Raw genomic sequence first — 16,720 nt, forward strand, 5'->3', positions numbered from 1 at the left:
TTACCACCGTCAAGTGTAAAACGTAGCAATTCCCTACTCTATCGATAACAGGAAATTTCTGAAAATTTCAGTTTTTCTTACATTTTTAAAGTTATACTATAATTTTTTCTTTTAAAAAAGTACTGACAGCTAGCTGACTATAGCCGGTATTCATAGTCGTATATTTAATTCTGACTTAAAGTCTCGATTGTCTTTTTTCATCTAATAGTAATAGAAAAAGATAACCTATGTTTAAGTCGGTCTTAAATATAAGTAACTACTATGAATACCGGCCTATATAATTATTATTCGTACAACAATATGAATTTTCCGTCATTTTTGTGCTGTATTCTTCGAAAGGTGCTGCCACCTTTTGAAATGATTACTATAGAAATTCATATTTACTGCTTTTATTTTTGATTAAATCTTATGAACTTAAAAATTCATTTCACATAATTCCAATATTATAATTAATATTTAGCATTTAATTTATTGAATAACAAATATTTTCTCCGAAAGGGAATATATCAATATTATGTTCGGATAATTTTTGACAGAAAAATTACAAAAGAGATAAAAAGTAGAAATATAGAACTTAAATTTTATAAAATTGTTGTTTGAATTGAAAAACGAAAAGACAGAAAATTATTGTATAAGTAGGAGAGCTTTATCAACTGCGGGGCGAAAATAGAGATCTATTCGTTACTGTGCGTGAAGGAACGAATGCGCAACTCTCAGTACATTTTCCAAAATCCGTCTGGCCATTGGGAGACGAGAATGACGAACACACCTCCTTTCCTGACCAATCAGAAACGGCCTATTGATATGATGTAGCTTAAGAATTGGATGCAACGTTCTACAATTGAGCTTCATTAATTGCAGCAAAATTCACAATATTGGTAAAATATGAATCATGGTTAAAATCCGAAAAACGAAGGGAGTGAAGCGCAGTGAAGAGAATCGAGAGAACAATAGGAATTGGAATAAGAAAATTTTTGGAAGGCTGTTGCTTGACTACGTCGCTGCGGCTTAGAGTTACCCCACCTCGCGCCTTGCTTACTACCGTCAGAAGAGCGAAGAAGAGAAGTGGAAAGAAAAGGAAAGAAGAGCTTTGACGAGTAACGAGTTAGCTCGGTCCGTTCACTCCGTTCTCGCATATTGGGGTCCCAGGTTCGATCGCGCCAGGTTGTACACTTGGACGGCCGGTTTTCCACGATTCGAGGAATTGCTGATTGGTTATTAATCTAGACGGAAGTGACGAGAAAAAGTAAATATATATAACATACAGATATATATTTATGTATAAATAGAGGGAGATAGTAAGAGAGCTTCTACGTGGAAAGTGCGGACGTTCAAGAGGTGCTCCTTCCCAATCGTTCCCAGTGAATAGCCAGGGATAGCCTCGGCAGTATAAAATCGGACCCTCCCAAGAACTTCTGTCCAGTAAAGTAAATTCAGTGCTAGCGCGTATTGACAATCGGAAGGAACTGAACGAACCTCAAAGGCTACTTGGGAGGTATGGCGTTTTTGAGAACGGCGCGGTGTTGTGCCGGTAAAAAGTTGGTCAAGCGTACACCACTCCCCGTTGGGATCCTAGAGAGCACAGCCAAGTTCTCCGGACAGTTGGTCCAGGTTTTGGACCGTAGATATGCCAGCGCTGCCACAAATGACAAGCCGGTATCCCGACAAATCGATCCTCTCGATCTCCAGTTTAACGACCCAGTCGCCTCCTTCAAGAGTAAAACCACCAAAGAGCTCATCAGGGCTTACATCGTCTATCAAATATGTTCAATCGAGTATGTCGTCGAGAACAACATGAAGGTACCTTTTCAAACTTTTCTAGCACTCCAAAATCTTATTATCCTTTGCCAAAAATGTATATATTGTCTACATATATATAGACTAAACCTTCTCTTTTACCGTTGCCCACTGCTCTCCCTATTACACTAATTTTTCGTCGACTCTCCACCATTTTCCTACCTAGTACCACGCAATCCAGAAGCACAAACTTTTGAATTATTATCGTATATTCTTACACTTTCAATAATCTTTTGAGAGAAGTATTATTTTGCGCACATTGGCCTTTTTCATTCGATCATTAGTTAAACGAGGAAAATTCAGACATGTTTTCGTATTATTTTTAATACGAGGTTTTCTTCATCGCCATAAAGTTGCATAAGAGATTCATTTTTTCGAGAAATTTTTTCTCGAGCAAGAAATCGGAAGGTTAGCCAAAAAGACAATCACTTGCAAGTGTCACTGCTTACTACAAAAGCTTGATAAATCTGCTTTTACATCCGTAACTCTATCTGGAAAACGTACGAAAATTAGCTTGGACACTGAAAGATGTTGCATAACATACACGCTCGTTGAATAATCGTAGCTAGTCGATGATACGTTAGAAATTATATAAATTTTTATTAGAAATACGAGTAAATTCTGCTGAATATGAAATGGCTGTTGCAGTGGAATGTTACAAAAATACTCGCTTTCTCGGTGTACTGTATTATTATCAATGATTCGTTCACCTCATTGACAAGGTAAGCCTATTTCTACCGCCTTGTAGAGTTTTTAATATTTAACAAAACAATCGGTTTCTCCACTATCGATTGTTCAAGATAATTCGTAAATCATTCATGCGAAATTTTACGAGATAAGATATCTCTATTCTTAAAAGGAACTCATTGAATATGCTAAAGTATCCTTCTCATGCTTTTTAGTGAAGAAAGATTCAATTATCAAATAATAAGATTTTATAAAGCTTGAAAATGAAACTATATTTTCGTGAGCGTGACGTGCCAGCCAGTGTATTGATTTTAGTATACTGTTGTTGAATGTGCCGGATCCACGATGGAATTTAGCAGCAAACCGTCGGCAACTCAGCAATTACGTAATACATATTTAGTGCCATCACGCGTAATATGCCATGTGCAGTATTGGAATCCGAAATTCGTCTCGCTTCCCAAATAAACGCTTCGCGCCAAAAATAGCATTTCGCGCGGAAGAACAACGTTATTGTTTTTTCTTTATCATTGTACCTTCGCCCTAAATTAATTAATCAGTTAATTAAATATTAAACAAAAGATGTCCATTAATGAAGAAATTCTTGATTACGTATAATTTTTAACCAAAAATTATAATTATACAGGCTTTTCTCAGTAAACAAAATTTGGCCTATTACGTAATTTTTGAAGCGTCAATGAAAGTGTATGTTAGAGCATATAAGACGCTGTAAGTGATAGAAAGCAGTATATAAAAGTAGTTGGTTGCAGTTTGTGGGAAATTACAGTGGAGATAATAATTGGTTTGCAAAATACACAGCGTTTTGGGAGTGGAAGGCGAGTCGCTTTGAATTTACTCGATGATAAATTCATTCTGAGCGTACCTACATAGTTTGTATGTGTGGTCACTAGGCAGTGAATCAAAGACCGTTTAGATCTTGTTGATCATACCTTACGGTACGTAGCGCGGTTCAACTTTCCGTTCGTTATGTATATGTATAAGTACTTGCTAGCCACTTTATTTCCCACTTGTATTGATCGTTCGCACATCACGGCTCACCGGCTGCAGCGTTGCCATAATTTTTCAACCCAACTTTCATTATACCCTAAAAATTAGCATTTAATTAACTGCTATCGTATATATCCACCTACGCTTATCAGTTTTATTGCCCCAAATATACCCTCGAAACTAATGAAAAGAAATTCATCCAATCTTAAGACAACTCCATTAAATTATCGCACTTATTTTTAAAAGATGGTCCATTTTTTCCCTCTTGCATTTGCAAATATAATACAGAATAGAGATTTTTATTGTTTACAGAGACTAGGGTTTATTTTGGTGAAAACTGCGTAAGACGTGATTAAAGAATATCTGCATTTTAGCAATACCTATATATTGTTAAAGATTTTCTGATCTGAGGAAGGGAGGAGTACTATTTTCTTTATAAAATTTCTATTATAATGTTATATAAATAGGAATTAAATATTATTTATAATAAACGCCAGTTTTTAGAGTATTAAAAACCATTTAACACACGTTATTAAGCAATATTTAAAACGATAACAATACATATGGGTACATAGGAAAAAAACCAGGTGTTACTTATTTCCAGACAATTGTTCGTATAGCATCAGAAATTGCTCGAATCTTATAATAAGCACGTGGCTCTGATGCCGACACGTGCAGGAAGTCTGGCATCGCTAAAGAGAACTTTCTGGAAGCAGAAATAAATTTTATCCAAGACACACGAATCACGTTGAAAATAATACAACTAATTTTTGCTAAAATATACCTCTTTACTCTTATCACGAAAATATTTATAAATTTGTCGATCGATTTTATCGAGTTCACACATGAGCCATAAAGTATATATAAAAAAAACTCGAAACGCGCGCGCGCGCGATTTGTGTGTGCGGGAATGGATGCATTTTTGCAGAATGGATGAATCGGAATTTTTGTTGAAATTTTCGCAGGTTAAAGATCGCGGATAAACCAGGTTAAAACTCATGGTAGGATATACCTGATATATAGAGATCAAGAGCGTGACTCTGTTAGTGTCAGCCCCAGGGTCGAACGCGGTCATGGCTCGGTCTGAGGTAACGAAATATACGCGCTGAGCACTAAAATAGAAATAAGAATCTCTTAACGAAAATCGCAGCTCACGCAGTAGGTATCTACGCATCGTGCATAAATAACGAGGAGGAATCTGAAAATATTAAGCTCCTACCTCTCTTCCTACGTATAAGAATATCCCGTTTGCGAAAGATCAAGTTTTTAGCGAAAAAAGAAAAAATTTGCAATTAGAGCGAAAGAAATTGGTTTGGAAAAAACAAAAATCAGAAGGGAATCGTTAAAGCAAGAAATTTATGGAGGAAGGAAATTCTGAGAGAAATTGGTTATAATTCATTAATTTTAAGTGTGATATATATACTTTCTTTGAGTGATCGTAATGTATAAACATTAGAGACAAAGATTTCTTCGGTACTGGCAAGAAAAACTCATTACATTTTCTTTTAATTCAGGCCAATTTACAAGGAGGAGCCTCAGTATATTTAACTCCAACCTATTTCAATATTTCATTTATAAAGGATCAAGTTTTTACTGAAAGAAGGAAAAAGAAAACGTGATGATCGAAAGTAACTGGTTTGAAGAAAAAGAAATTTAGAAGATCGATTAAAATAACCAATTTACAGGGAAAGGAAATGCTAAAGGAAGCTCGTTTTAGTTGATTAATTTTTATTATGATATATATAATTCCTTTCGGTCGTCGTTAAATATAAATATTACAGAGCAACATTTTTCTGGTATTGACAAAGAAAGTCAGATATAATTATTGTTAGTAAGCCTCATCACTTATTTTGGTTATTAATTTCTTTTTATTTTTTTTTATAGGATTGAAAAAGTTCGTGATTTTTTAACACTGATGCGGTTTCATTGATTATGTATGAAGATTTCGAGGAAGAGCTGTGAAATTGAGGAGAGAGCACGTGGTGTGTGGGCACTGGCAGAAATTGCCTATGCGTATGAGCGTATGATCGAGCGATGAAGCTGGGATTGTGCAGGAATAGCGTTATATTGTCAGCCTTGAAAAGTTGACCCGAAGAAGGCCGTCAGCCTTGTGTGCAGACCTCGCACAGACGGCTCCCAGACGATACGACGCATCGAGTATTTCCATAAACATCAGGTCGATGTTGCATTACACACTCTCGTTTCTCCTACGTTTATCACCATTATCTCTTCGGAAGCCTCGACTGAAAAAAGCAGTTCTATCGATCCTTTCCTCTCTCGATTGTCAATTTACCATGCTTCCTAAAATATACATGAGAAATACTTACGATGAATTACAAAAATATGAAAGAGTCAATTTTTTGTAATCTGGAAGTTTTTCCATTATATTGAATTCTCAACTGTGGAGGAAGAAAAATATGCTAAGCAGAGTTTATCCGTGCTTTTCAAAAGTGTCAATGTTATCTGGTCTCTTCAGTTTTCTTGAATATTTAAGAATAATTAATTAGTCTCTTTGATTATGTAATACAATAGTTGAGAAAGGGAAGGATAAACTAGGAGATGAGAGAGAAAGATATATACAGACAATTTAATTTCTAAGGTGCTCTTTGCAGACACGTGGTAGTAAGAAAAATTCCCAAGGTCACCCAGTTCTTCCACTCTAAACTTGACCAGGAACGAATTATACCAAGTTTTGCAGTTTACTGCGTCGATCAAGTTTTTTTAGTATAAATTTCAGATTCTTCTATTTGTTGTTTGTTAAAATCCATTTATAATTAAAGCAATTATTGGTGATTCTGGAAATCAATCATTTTTATTAAAGAAATCGCGTTACTATTGTTAAAACAATTGTAAATCAGTGGAATAATTTGTTATTGGTTGTAATTGCGGAGCTTGGAGCACGATTCTTGCAATCATTGGATCTAGTTGGCTGTAATTGTCGCCTTTCCAGCTTCCCACCCGTCAATAACGTCATTTAAAAAGTTCCACTCGTTTCACAAGAATCTAGCTGGAATAGTAATTGTTTGTACTGGGGGCATCAAAGATTCATTCACAGATTTCATAAAATTCGACTGTTTATCGATGCTTCGCTAATTTTATTATTTATACAAGCTGCTTGAGTCAGCACGTGTACTGATAACGTCGATCACTCTTTCATTAACCCAAGCTTGATCCTATTTAAAAGCTAATCAGACACAATCATAATGATCTCTTGAAAAATTCATAATTCGAATTTCTCGTAATTCACGATACTCATCATTCGTATAGAGTATAAATCTGTTCAGTATTGGTAAGATATTATTGACTTAATAATTTCCAGTTAAAAAACTGTTTCATAAATACTTAATAATCAATTTCTTCTGCAGGGATAATCGAATGATAGATTGACATTTTTCAAGTGGTGCTTAGAAGCATCCGTACTGTATGCAACGATTTACAAGGCTTTTGTGCGTACATAGTTGAGTATAAGTAAATACAGGATCTGTTTATACTCCAAGAAGCGTGGGAATGTTTACGGTTTTATCTGTGAACAAATATAAAGCACGAGCGAGGTGTACGTCGGCCTTTTTGTAGATAAGGCTTGTAATCCTTAGTGATTTCGATTGTTGGACTGAAGTCATATAAAATGCAACTTTTGGTAAATATGCTTTAGTCAAAAATGTAAGAAGAAATATCTTGAATGGCAAGAATTGCTTGTGTTGGCAAGAAGCACTTTGATTACCAACAATTTCAAAAGGAATGCTCAGTGATTGGCAAATGAGAAAAGGTCATTGACAGTATTCGGACTTCCCTGGCAGGACGAGAGAAACCTTGGAAATATATTGATAAGACTGTCGAAATTGACTCATTCCTTTTCATTATGTACAGTATCGATCGTTCTATTCCGGGCTCTGACTAATTAGATTTCAATCCACAGTAGCACGTTGTGAATTTATCTAAATGAATTTTCAATATGAATCTAGCTTCTTTATTTATTAATTTCATCCAAGCAATTATTTGTATAGTCAAAGAATGATAAGGAATCTTGATAAAACGAGCAGTAGGGTGAAAAGGGCTTTTAAGCATTACTGTTCAAGAATTGAGTTGGTAGAAGAGGGAATTTTGTGTAGTCGAGAATGTGCTGCTGTTCTACCTGTAGATAGACGATATTCAAGCATCTGCCAAGAGAGTATTGATTCTGCCAGAATCGAGAACGCTATAACCATAGTAAGCGTAAGCTGATCGGTCTGGCTGGATCGATACTCGACTTTCTGTCGAGTCCTCTGCCTTCTCTTGCTACGTCACGAGGTGCACCCCCGTGCCATTAACTTTGATCCCCCTGCCCTACTTCAAATTCAAAACGACTGCACCTATAAACTCAAAACTTTCTCTCTTTTTCCAATTTCCACACGTGCCTTTTTTTCAACAGAGTTTATCGCTTTAATTATTCTGAATAAATTGAACGATTAAGCTGATAAATATTTCAATATCTCACGATATTGGTATTTATTGTTTTTTTTTTTGTAGTTTTTGACAAGAATGTGATAATTCGTATGATAGAGTTCGTGATATAGAGTGATGGAAAGGCGTACGCAAAGTATTCATAAATGCACAGTACATTTACTTTATTATGTAATAACGGATACATTTGTAATGTTTCTGCTAGAGCTTGGGAAGGCCAAAAACGGTGCTACAATAACTTAAACGCACCGATAAGCTTTTTTAACGAGTCGATTATTAGCTTTAGGTTTATTTCAGAAGAAATAAAAGGTATTACAAAGATTTTATTCGATTTTATCTAGCCAGAGAAAGTAGGACTAAAGCAAATAAGAAGGAAAATGTTAAAATTGTTCTGTTTTTGTATTATATATTATTTAAGGAGCACATACTAAGTAATATGGCAAAAAATGAATGTTAAATTTGCGAATTAATGTGACGAGATTAAAGGAATCATGACTGATTAGGAAAAGTATGCTGGGTGTTCTAAAGTTCTTAGACCGGTGGTAGGTGCAAGCGTAAGTGATTTTGAAGGCCGTTGGTCACGTTTGATGCCTGGCAGAAAAGAATTTGGCGCGAAAGAAGGCAGCTGGGGCTGATTGATCGACTCTTTTATTATTTAACACTCGAGTGTCTCCTCTCGACTCTCCTCAGCCTGGTATCTGCATGCCTATCATTACGACCACCTAACTTTACTACTGCAAACATTTGCAAATTCAACAATTTTCAACACCAGAAGCGATCGTTCTCTTCTTATCGTTTTAAATTGCTACAAATTGCTTGTTTGACCAAACGAATGATTCCTTTATTCTTCATTTTCAAAGACTCGTTATGATCGAATATTATCAAATCTTATTGTATCAGTAGTGAGATTTTTGAATGGCGTCGGATGCTCGGGTTCAGAAATGGTTTGGCGATTGGTTCGGGGGAGGAGGAGGAGGAGGAGGAGGGGGGGGGGGCGTAAAAAAGATAGAAGGCGGTCGGTACTAAATCAGGAAAAGCGTGGTGAACGCGGCTGGTGCCAAAGCTGACGTCGTCCCGCTGAATTTTTGACGTCAGCGTCGCACGTGGGCAAACGTCACATTACACCAAGTGCTGCCCGACGTCCTCTTTTTCCTCCTCAATGCCAACGAACGTTGATCGCACGCGTCGATCGATAATTCTCATTGTTCCGATCGCCGTAATCAAATTTATCTTTGCATAAATTCAATTTTACTTTTAAATCTCGATTGATTTTTCATCGGTCAGTCGCTAATGACTGATACACTAATTAGAAATCCTGGTATTCGTCCTGTTTTGTTTTCTGCACTATCGATTGCTTCTCTTCCATTCGAATGCCTAGTGTTAATTCAGTAATATAGAGTTATCTTTAAGAAATAATGTAAACATAACTGTATAACAAATTGATGTGACAAATCTCATTCGAAACTGACTCTGGCGATATTTATCACATCGTAACTAAATATCTTCATCGAGGTTGACTATTCGAACGTTCCTGGATGAGAAAAATCGTCGATAATTCGAACTCGGGAAAGTTCAAAGTACGAGACGAGGATTTCGAGTTTAAGTTTTTGCATCGACTGGCAAATTAGCATTACAAAATTAATTAACGTTTGCTTTCCAATTGACCTCTGATAATATTTCACGATAAGGAGACGTCTGAGACCGCATAGAGCCGACTCAATCAGATAAACAGGCGGACCGTAGCTATGTAATATGATTGACTTGTGTAATTGATATGAATAGCCGGAAAGATTAGAAAAAAATGCATTATAATCGATCTCTTCCTTTCTTGCAAGAAACTGCTACTTTATCAAGACCTCCTTCCAACCCACGTATCGTGGAGCGTTAAACTATATCTCGAGTGTTACATTTCATTTGAGACAAATTTTCCAAGATTTCCAATTTGAGAATTTGGTCCCTCGTTTTAAATGACCAGTGACATTATTGATTTATGGATATTCCTCTAGTTAAGTAGAGAATCAATAATGGCAAACGCAACTGGCAAGCCGTTAGATAGACAATTGCTATGCGTAGATGTAATTCTCTACTATCTTATCGCACTAGCATCTTGTTACAGTCAACATTTGCATACTTGGACGAAATCGGATTACGATCTATAAGTTCATTACACTTTTTTGTTATAATTAGTAAAACATTAATTTCATAGATAATTTAAGATTTTCTGCTTAATGTTATGTAACGCCATTACATTATTTTTTATCATTGCAGTTCATGAAGCTCGCCAAAACAATGCTTGGCGAGACGCTGTTCACGAAGATGATGAAAGCAACTTTCTATGGGCACTTTGTAGCTGGGGAAGACGAGGTGAAGATAACACCAGTACTGGATAGACTGAGGCAATTTGGAGTTAAACCGATCCTTGATTATTCCGTTGAGGAAGATATCTCTCAAGAAGAGGCTGAGAGACGTGAAGTCCAGTAGGTTTTAATACACAATGATTTATCGAGTAACCAATAATAATTTCTGATCTACACTGAGAAAATTTTTGAAAAATGTTGCTCACTGTACATATCTAGAAAAAATTTTTACCAAGAAATTTAACTAAATTTATGGGATTAGACAGTACATAATTAATAACGAAAGCATCTCGTTAACGTGAACTACTTTTCATCCTCCAGCTACTTTGCTTAGCTCGCTAATACTTTAACCCCAACTAACAATGTTATCCAGGGATAAAAGAGTATTAGATTTCATTTAAGCTAATTAATTTGCTGGCTAGTTTATTTTGCTTTACGATTAGCGGCCACAGCGGTGATCCTTATTCTCGTTAATTTATTTTATTCCTGTTATAAGGACGAAGAGCGTTGAAAAGTGTATTTGATTTTTTTTGTTATAAAATTAGAGAATCGTCAGATATGTCGACATAGTAATAAAAAGTACAGGTAGTCTGTTTCTGGCCTCGAGTCAGTGTTGGCTTGGAATTATGTAATAAACCTGCGACGAAGTGCTAACTACTTATTGTTAGTATCATTTAAATGATACCGTCTTACAATGGTCATACATTCTGCTACTTAATGATTTCAGGGCATCGGTATCCGAGGCTGGCGACGAAAAACGAGAAGGTCCGCTGAAGAAATATCACGTAGAAAAGTCCTTTGCGGACAGACGATACAAGGTTTCTTCGGCAAGAACTTATTTCTACCTAAACGAAGCTTCCTGCGAACGAAACATGGACATTTTTATCAAATGTTTGGAGGCTGTGGCAGGTAACATCTAAAAAAAGATAGGTTCGATAGGCTTACACAATCTACTAAACGATTCATAACTCGATCATTTGTATCGATTAACATCGTTATTGATGGAAAACTTATCGTTGCTCCCACGACAGTAAGATTACTGGTAGCTCTACATCGAACTCAACGTATTTTGTAATGATCAATTTCATAAGAAGCCTCGAAGTCTTGCAATTGAGAAAACTATATAGATGCTATTGAAACTGGCCTCGAGCCATGTTTAAAAAAATATTTTGCAGAACAACTCGCTGACTAAATTGTATTAAGAGCAAAGTGCGATTCAAAATTAGATTTCTGACATGGTATCTCAGCTGTTTTTAATATATAGCTTTAAAGCTCAATGCCTAAAGGGGATTATGCCAAAATGCTATGTCTGGCATTTAGTATAGTTCTCTCTCTCTCTCACATCCTCTCTCTCTCTTTCTGCGAGACAAAGATCAGCCAAAAGACGTACGAATCTCGAGAAAATTTGCTAGCTAACAGAGCGAGAAGCTATAAATATTGGCAAGTGGGTCTTGTATTCTGCTCTTCCAGCCAACGATATGACATAACCAATCGTTCTCTATGTTTTGAAATTGCTGTCGAGGGAGCTAATGTTTTCTCACTTAAAACCTAAGAAATCTATCACAACAGCTTTTTTCCTATAAACATTTAAAAGTATAATCCATCATTTGGTGATATGTTTTACGTAGTTTACCAACCAATTGAATTAAAAATCCATCTTTATCCTCAATTTCACCACTTTCCTAATTTCCCAGCCGATGGATTAAAAACGTTCCGGCTCATGTATCCAGATCTAAGAGTTACCTGTGCCTCCGAAATTGATCCAAACTATGGTAAGACTGAGTCACACACACATACTTCCCTCCTTTTCTATTTCCTACCATTCCTATTCCTTTCTAAAAATGGTTTAACATGAATCTCAGCTTTTACATTTTCGATTATATTTTAGTAGAGTTTTAATAAAAATACTTGATGCGCTTTATTGCTCGAATGGAAAATTTTCTAGACTATAATTATATCTTTATTTTTACAGGTGCATCATACGGAGTTGGAATTATTGCAGTAAAACTAACGGCGCTTGGCCGTCCTCAACTGCTGGTAAAATCTATTCTCTCGTATTTATCCTTCAAACTTTCCATGCCACCTACAACTCTCGAGGAATTTCCCCACACCCCCCTTTACACCCAAAATATTTCGCAAGTCCGACATTATCAGTGTGAAATTAGCGAGTCGACCCTGAACGTTCAAACCTAAGCCCATTCGTCTCTTTTTACGATGATTCGCGTTATTAAACGAGACGTTAAACTCGCACGATAAAGTCGTCGTGGGATCCCTTAATTCACTCGGAATTGATTGGAAATTACTGATAAGTTATCGCGTGTCTCGTTACGAGAGAGACGTCCAGTAGCACAAATTATTAATCGTAATTCGTGTAGAGTTCAAAGTCAAGGTGAAATTGTGGTGATTCAATGTGGAATAATTCCTGGTAGTTTTTATCTTTATTTTTTCAATGTCTGGCAGGGCTTGGAAGGAATCTCGCGATTAAAGTATCATTAATATTGCGGAAACAATTCCTACGATGCAGTGAAATATCGCCCACTTATCTCACTATGATTTACAAATGTTTCCATTAAGACCTAATCAAATTAATTAAACTTCTCTGATAACTCTTACTTTTTTAGTGTCTAGCTGAGATGAGAATTTGTTTTTCTTTCTTTTTTTTCACGTCGACTACATTGCAGAAATAATTGTAATCGGACAAAGTATGACTCTTTGCCCATTTCATCTCTTAAAATATTTCGGTCATGTGCTTTTCTTTGGAAGTTTTCTTATCGTTGGTCTTAATTTTTTTAATTGAACTGTTTTATGAGATTATGCGTTACAACATTATAAGAATTTTTGTATTTCATTTTGATGTTTTTCAATTGCAGTTGCAACTGTCCGAAGTGATTATGAGGGCACGACAATACATGAGTGACGTGGTTGGCGGGGAAGGTGCGGTTTTGGCCCATCACGCGAAGCCGGACGACTTCAGGAAGAAATTTGAAGAGGCTAAGATAAAGGATGCCGAGCCGGTACAAAAGTTCCTTCAAAAATTGCAGTCTGATAAGGAAGGGTAAGATGTCCAGATACTGTTTCAGCCCAGACAGCAAATTAACGAAAAATCTCAGGGCATATCCCAGGACATTCTTGAACTCATCGGGGGTGAACATTAGAACTTCAAGATGTCCTGCGGATATCCTTGAAAAGCAACTTGTAAGTTCATTATACCCAAGTCAATGATATCCACTAAAATCAATCAACTTCTTGCAGGGTTATTCATTTGTTCCCCTGGAGCGGTATCTTAGATGAGAATTATGAACTGAGCGACGCTTTCCAAGTACCGGACATTAAGACTGGCAAAATGGTAAAACTCATGTCCACGCTTACGTCCAAAGAAGAGGAGATGTTCAGAAATATGATACGACGATTAAATAATATTGTATCGGTACGTATAACCTAGTGTCTTTAAATCATGACCAACACCCTCCAGTTAAATTATGAAAAATATTCTAACACCGTTTTGCAGATAGCAGATAAATTAAACGTGCGCATAATGGTCGACGCCGAACAGACCTACTTCCAACCCGCCATATCCAGACTGACATTAGAAATGATGAGAAAGTACAATACAAAGAAGGTAAGGATTGTTTTGTTTAAAAAATACGATGTTATCACTCGACAAATTTTCAGTGAATGATTTCTCACTGCCAAAAATGGTCTACTTCTTAGGCCGTGGTGTTTAATACGTACCAGACATATTTGCAAGACACGTACTACGAGGTAAAAACGGATCTCGAACAAGCTGAGCGACAGAACTTCTATTTTGGCGCCAAAATAGTTCGAGGAGCATATATCGAGCAGGTTTGTACACTAAATATTCCCATGATGGCTTATCTATGAACTCCTTGCTTTATAATTTTATACCACGTTTTATCAAAATATCCATATTTTTTAATCATGCTTGATTCTGTATGATTTTAATTTGATAAATAAGGCAAGGGGTTGGTTGTATGTAGTCTCTAGCTTATCCTTTTATTAGTTCAAGCATTACACATTTTCAGTTACTACGCAATCACAAGAAAAAAAAAATAAAATAAAATAAATAAAAAAAAATAACAGACGCGCGTTAAAAAGATTTAATTATGAATCACGAAGTATCGCTATGAATTCAGGAAAGAGCAAGAGCAGCAGCAATGGGTTATCCAGATCCAACGAATCCAACGTACGAAGCAACGACCGAGTCTTATCACAAGACTCTTATGGAGTGTTTGAGGCGAATGAAGCAGTACAAGGATAAGGGAGAAGATCCCAAAAGATTAGCTATAATGGTCGCTTCCCATAACGAAGATACGGTTCGCTTTGCCATCGAAAAGTAAGGCAAAGCTTTTGTTCCGTCTTTTTTTCATCATAACTTTCAAACAAAGATTTAATCAAAATCCTTGATCGTTCCAGAATGAAGGAGATTGGAATTTCCCCTGAGGATAAAGTAATCTGTTTCGGTCAATTGCTGGGAATGTGCGATTACATCACTTTTCCATTAGGTAATTAATAGCGGCAAATAATCAGGAATCGTGTGAAGATAATTCGTTATTTTATTTGGAATTTTAGGGCAATCGGGCTATTCTGCGTACAAGTACATCCCGTATGGGCCCGTGAAGGAAGTGCTACCTTACTTGTCGCGAAGAGCGCAAGAGAACAGGGGTGTACTTAAGAAAATTAAAAAGGAGAAGCGGTTGCTGTTTGCCGAGATAGCGAGACGCGTGATTCGAGGGCAGATTTTCTACAAACCCAAGGGCAACTATACTCCCGTCTGAGCATACAGCCTAATTTGCACAGACACAATTTAATTATCAAATTCAAGTAGTGATTGTAAATTATTGAAACTTTAAGACCTTGATGAGAAAATGCAGTTCGGATGAGTTCATTGAATTAAAAGATCCGAGTATGAGACTTCTGCTGTTCAGGGTGATACGCGTGAATAGTGCGTGAGCGATTTATAGCACACGCAGTGTAATAATCGAATTATGCAAAAATGCCTAAGTCTGATTTTATCAAGTGTCAATTGCTCGGTGTCATGCCATTTGCTAGAATTATTTATTTCTTCCTCGTTTGATCCGTTCTAATTGGCTGTCCGCGTCCGTGCTGCCCCCTGTCCCTTCTTTCAGAAAATCGGATAAAATATTCAAACATTTTCTGTTCGATTTTGGTTGAACTAATAACTTATAAATGTAACGTGTCCCTATTTCTCATTGAAATAAAGGCACATTTTCACGGCTGTTGCTATTACACTTTGTCATATAACGTGACTAGCAAAGAAATCTATCCGTTCACCATATTTTAACTGAAATTTCTCATTGCAATTCAAAACAAGTATATCAATAGATTTAATATGGTGGAAAAAAGTTTTCATTGCTTGTTGATACACTATCATGCACAGTTTGTCTCTTACGAGGTTGTTGCGCTTTGTTCGATATTTCTATAGTCGTTCTGTAATTGTAGCACGGAGCGATGGCGGCCTCAAGCTATTGCGGATTGAACTCGGATAGCAGTATTTAACATTTACCGTCTTAGACTGGGCGCTGATAGTTTCGTGTACCATGTGATGAGCACGCATGAATGCCTAGATCGTGATTTTCTGAGACGTCCTTCTAAAATAATGATATTATTTGAATTTATATCTTGTTCATTATTCTAAATGAAACATGTTGATACAAAAGTGGTATCTGATCAGAATTCGTATGAAATCTTGGCGGCTTTGTAATTAATTTGTAATGAAGCAGTTTTCATTTAGATAATGATCAAAATAAAAGTTAGACACGTGGAAACCTTTGGTAAAACCTGTTTAGGGAATGTCATTTGTTGGAGATTTTTCGTAGCACGCGTGCTGTCATAGTTATCACAAATTAGGGTACTACATCATTGAATGGTGAAACGAATCATGAAGTCGAAAACAATGAATTGTGGTAAATTCAGAGAAAGGGGAAAGAAACGTGTGCATGGCTTTGCTTATTTATGGATTAAAATTTTCTCGATTCCTAAACGAACTAAAATTCTGATAACTGTTTTTCAATTTGATATTATCGTGTTTTTTTATGAGAACTGAATGGATTTATCACGACTTTTTGGACAAATTTGCATTTAAGAAACAGAAAGGATTATAGAAGGCACAAGCCGGTCGTTGCCCCTTTAAATAAATATTTGAAATTATTTAATTATTTTTCCAAAAATTTAGGCAAAATAATAAAAACTGCTGTATTGAAGAGACTCAACTTTTATCTAATAAACATTCATGTTTTATTGTTAGACACTAATGTTTTCTTTGGTATTTTCTGCTTGATGAAAAACGAGATCACACAGCAGAACATATTACATCAATCCTTGCTTCTCTGGACTTGTAATTTAATTATAGCAAAATAGTTTACACGAGTTCCTTTATTTCAACTTCTGCGTCG

General features: G+C 36.2%; 1 protein-coding gene across 1 annotated transcript; it reads left to right on the top strand.

Moving 5' to 3' along the window:
- Positions 1-1,067: 1,067 nt before the first annotated feature.
- slgA (proline dehydrogenase slgA) lies at positions 1,068-16,689 on the top strand. The gene is made up of 11 exons (XM_066724973.1): positions 1,068-1,800; positions 10,198-10,406; positions 11,014-11,195; positions 12,259-12,323; positions 13,157-13,341; positions 13,539-13,713; positions 13,795-13,905; positions 13,998-14,129; positions 14,441-14,640; positions 14,721-14,809; positions 14,877-16,689. The coding sequence occupies exons 1-11, from the start codon at positions 1,498-1,500 to the stop codon at positions 15,080-15,082; spliced, it is 1,857 nt and encodes a 618-aa protein (XP_066581070.1). The 5' UTR covers positions 1,068-1,497; the 3' UTR covers positions 15,083-16,689.
- Positions 16,690-16,720: the final 31 nt, after the last annotated feature.

The sequence above is a fragment of the Prorops nasuta genome, unplaced genomic scaffold (genome assembly GCF_024137725.1).
Source record: "Prorops nasuta isolate Cenicafe-Biocafe unplaced genomic scaffold, Cenicafe_Pnas_1.2 PNAS00003, whole genome shotgun sequence".
In the NCBI taxonomy this organism is placed as follows: Eukaryota; Metazoa; Arthropoda; class Insecta; order Hymenoptera; family Bethylidae; genus Prorops; species Prorops nasuta.

Excerpts from the sequence above, each read along its gene's own strand:
- slgA (XM_066724973.1), top strand. The coding sequence starts at position 1,498 with ATGGCGTTTTTGAGAACGGCGCGGTGTTGTGCCGGTAAAAAGTTGGTC. Across the intron at positions 11,196-12,258 it reads ATGTTTGGAGGCTGTGGCAG|GTGCATCATACGGAGTTGGA; the intron begins GTAACATCTAAA and ends TTATTTTTACAG. Across the intron at positions 14,641-14,720 it reads GTTCGCTTTGCCATCGAAAA|AATGAAGGAGATTGGAATTT; the intron begins GTAAGGCAAAGC and ends TGATCGTTCCAG.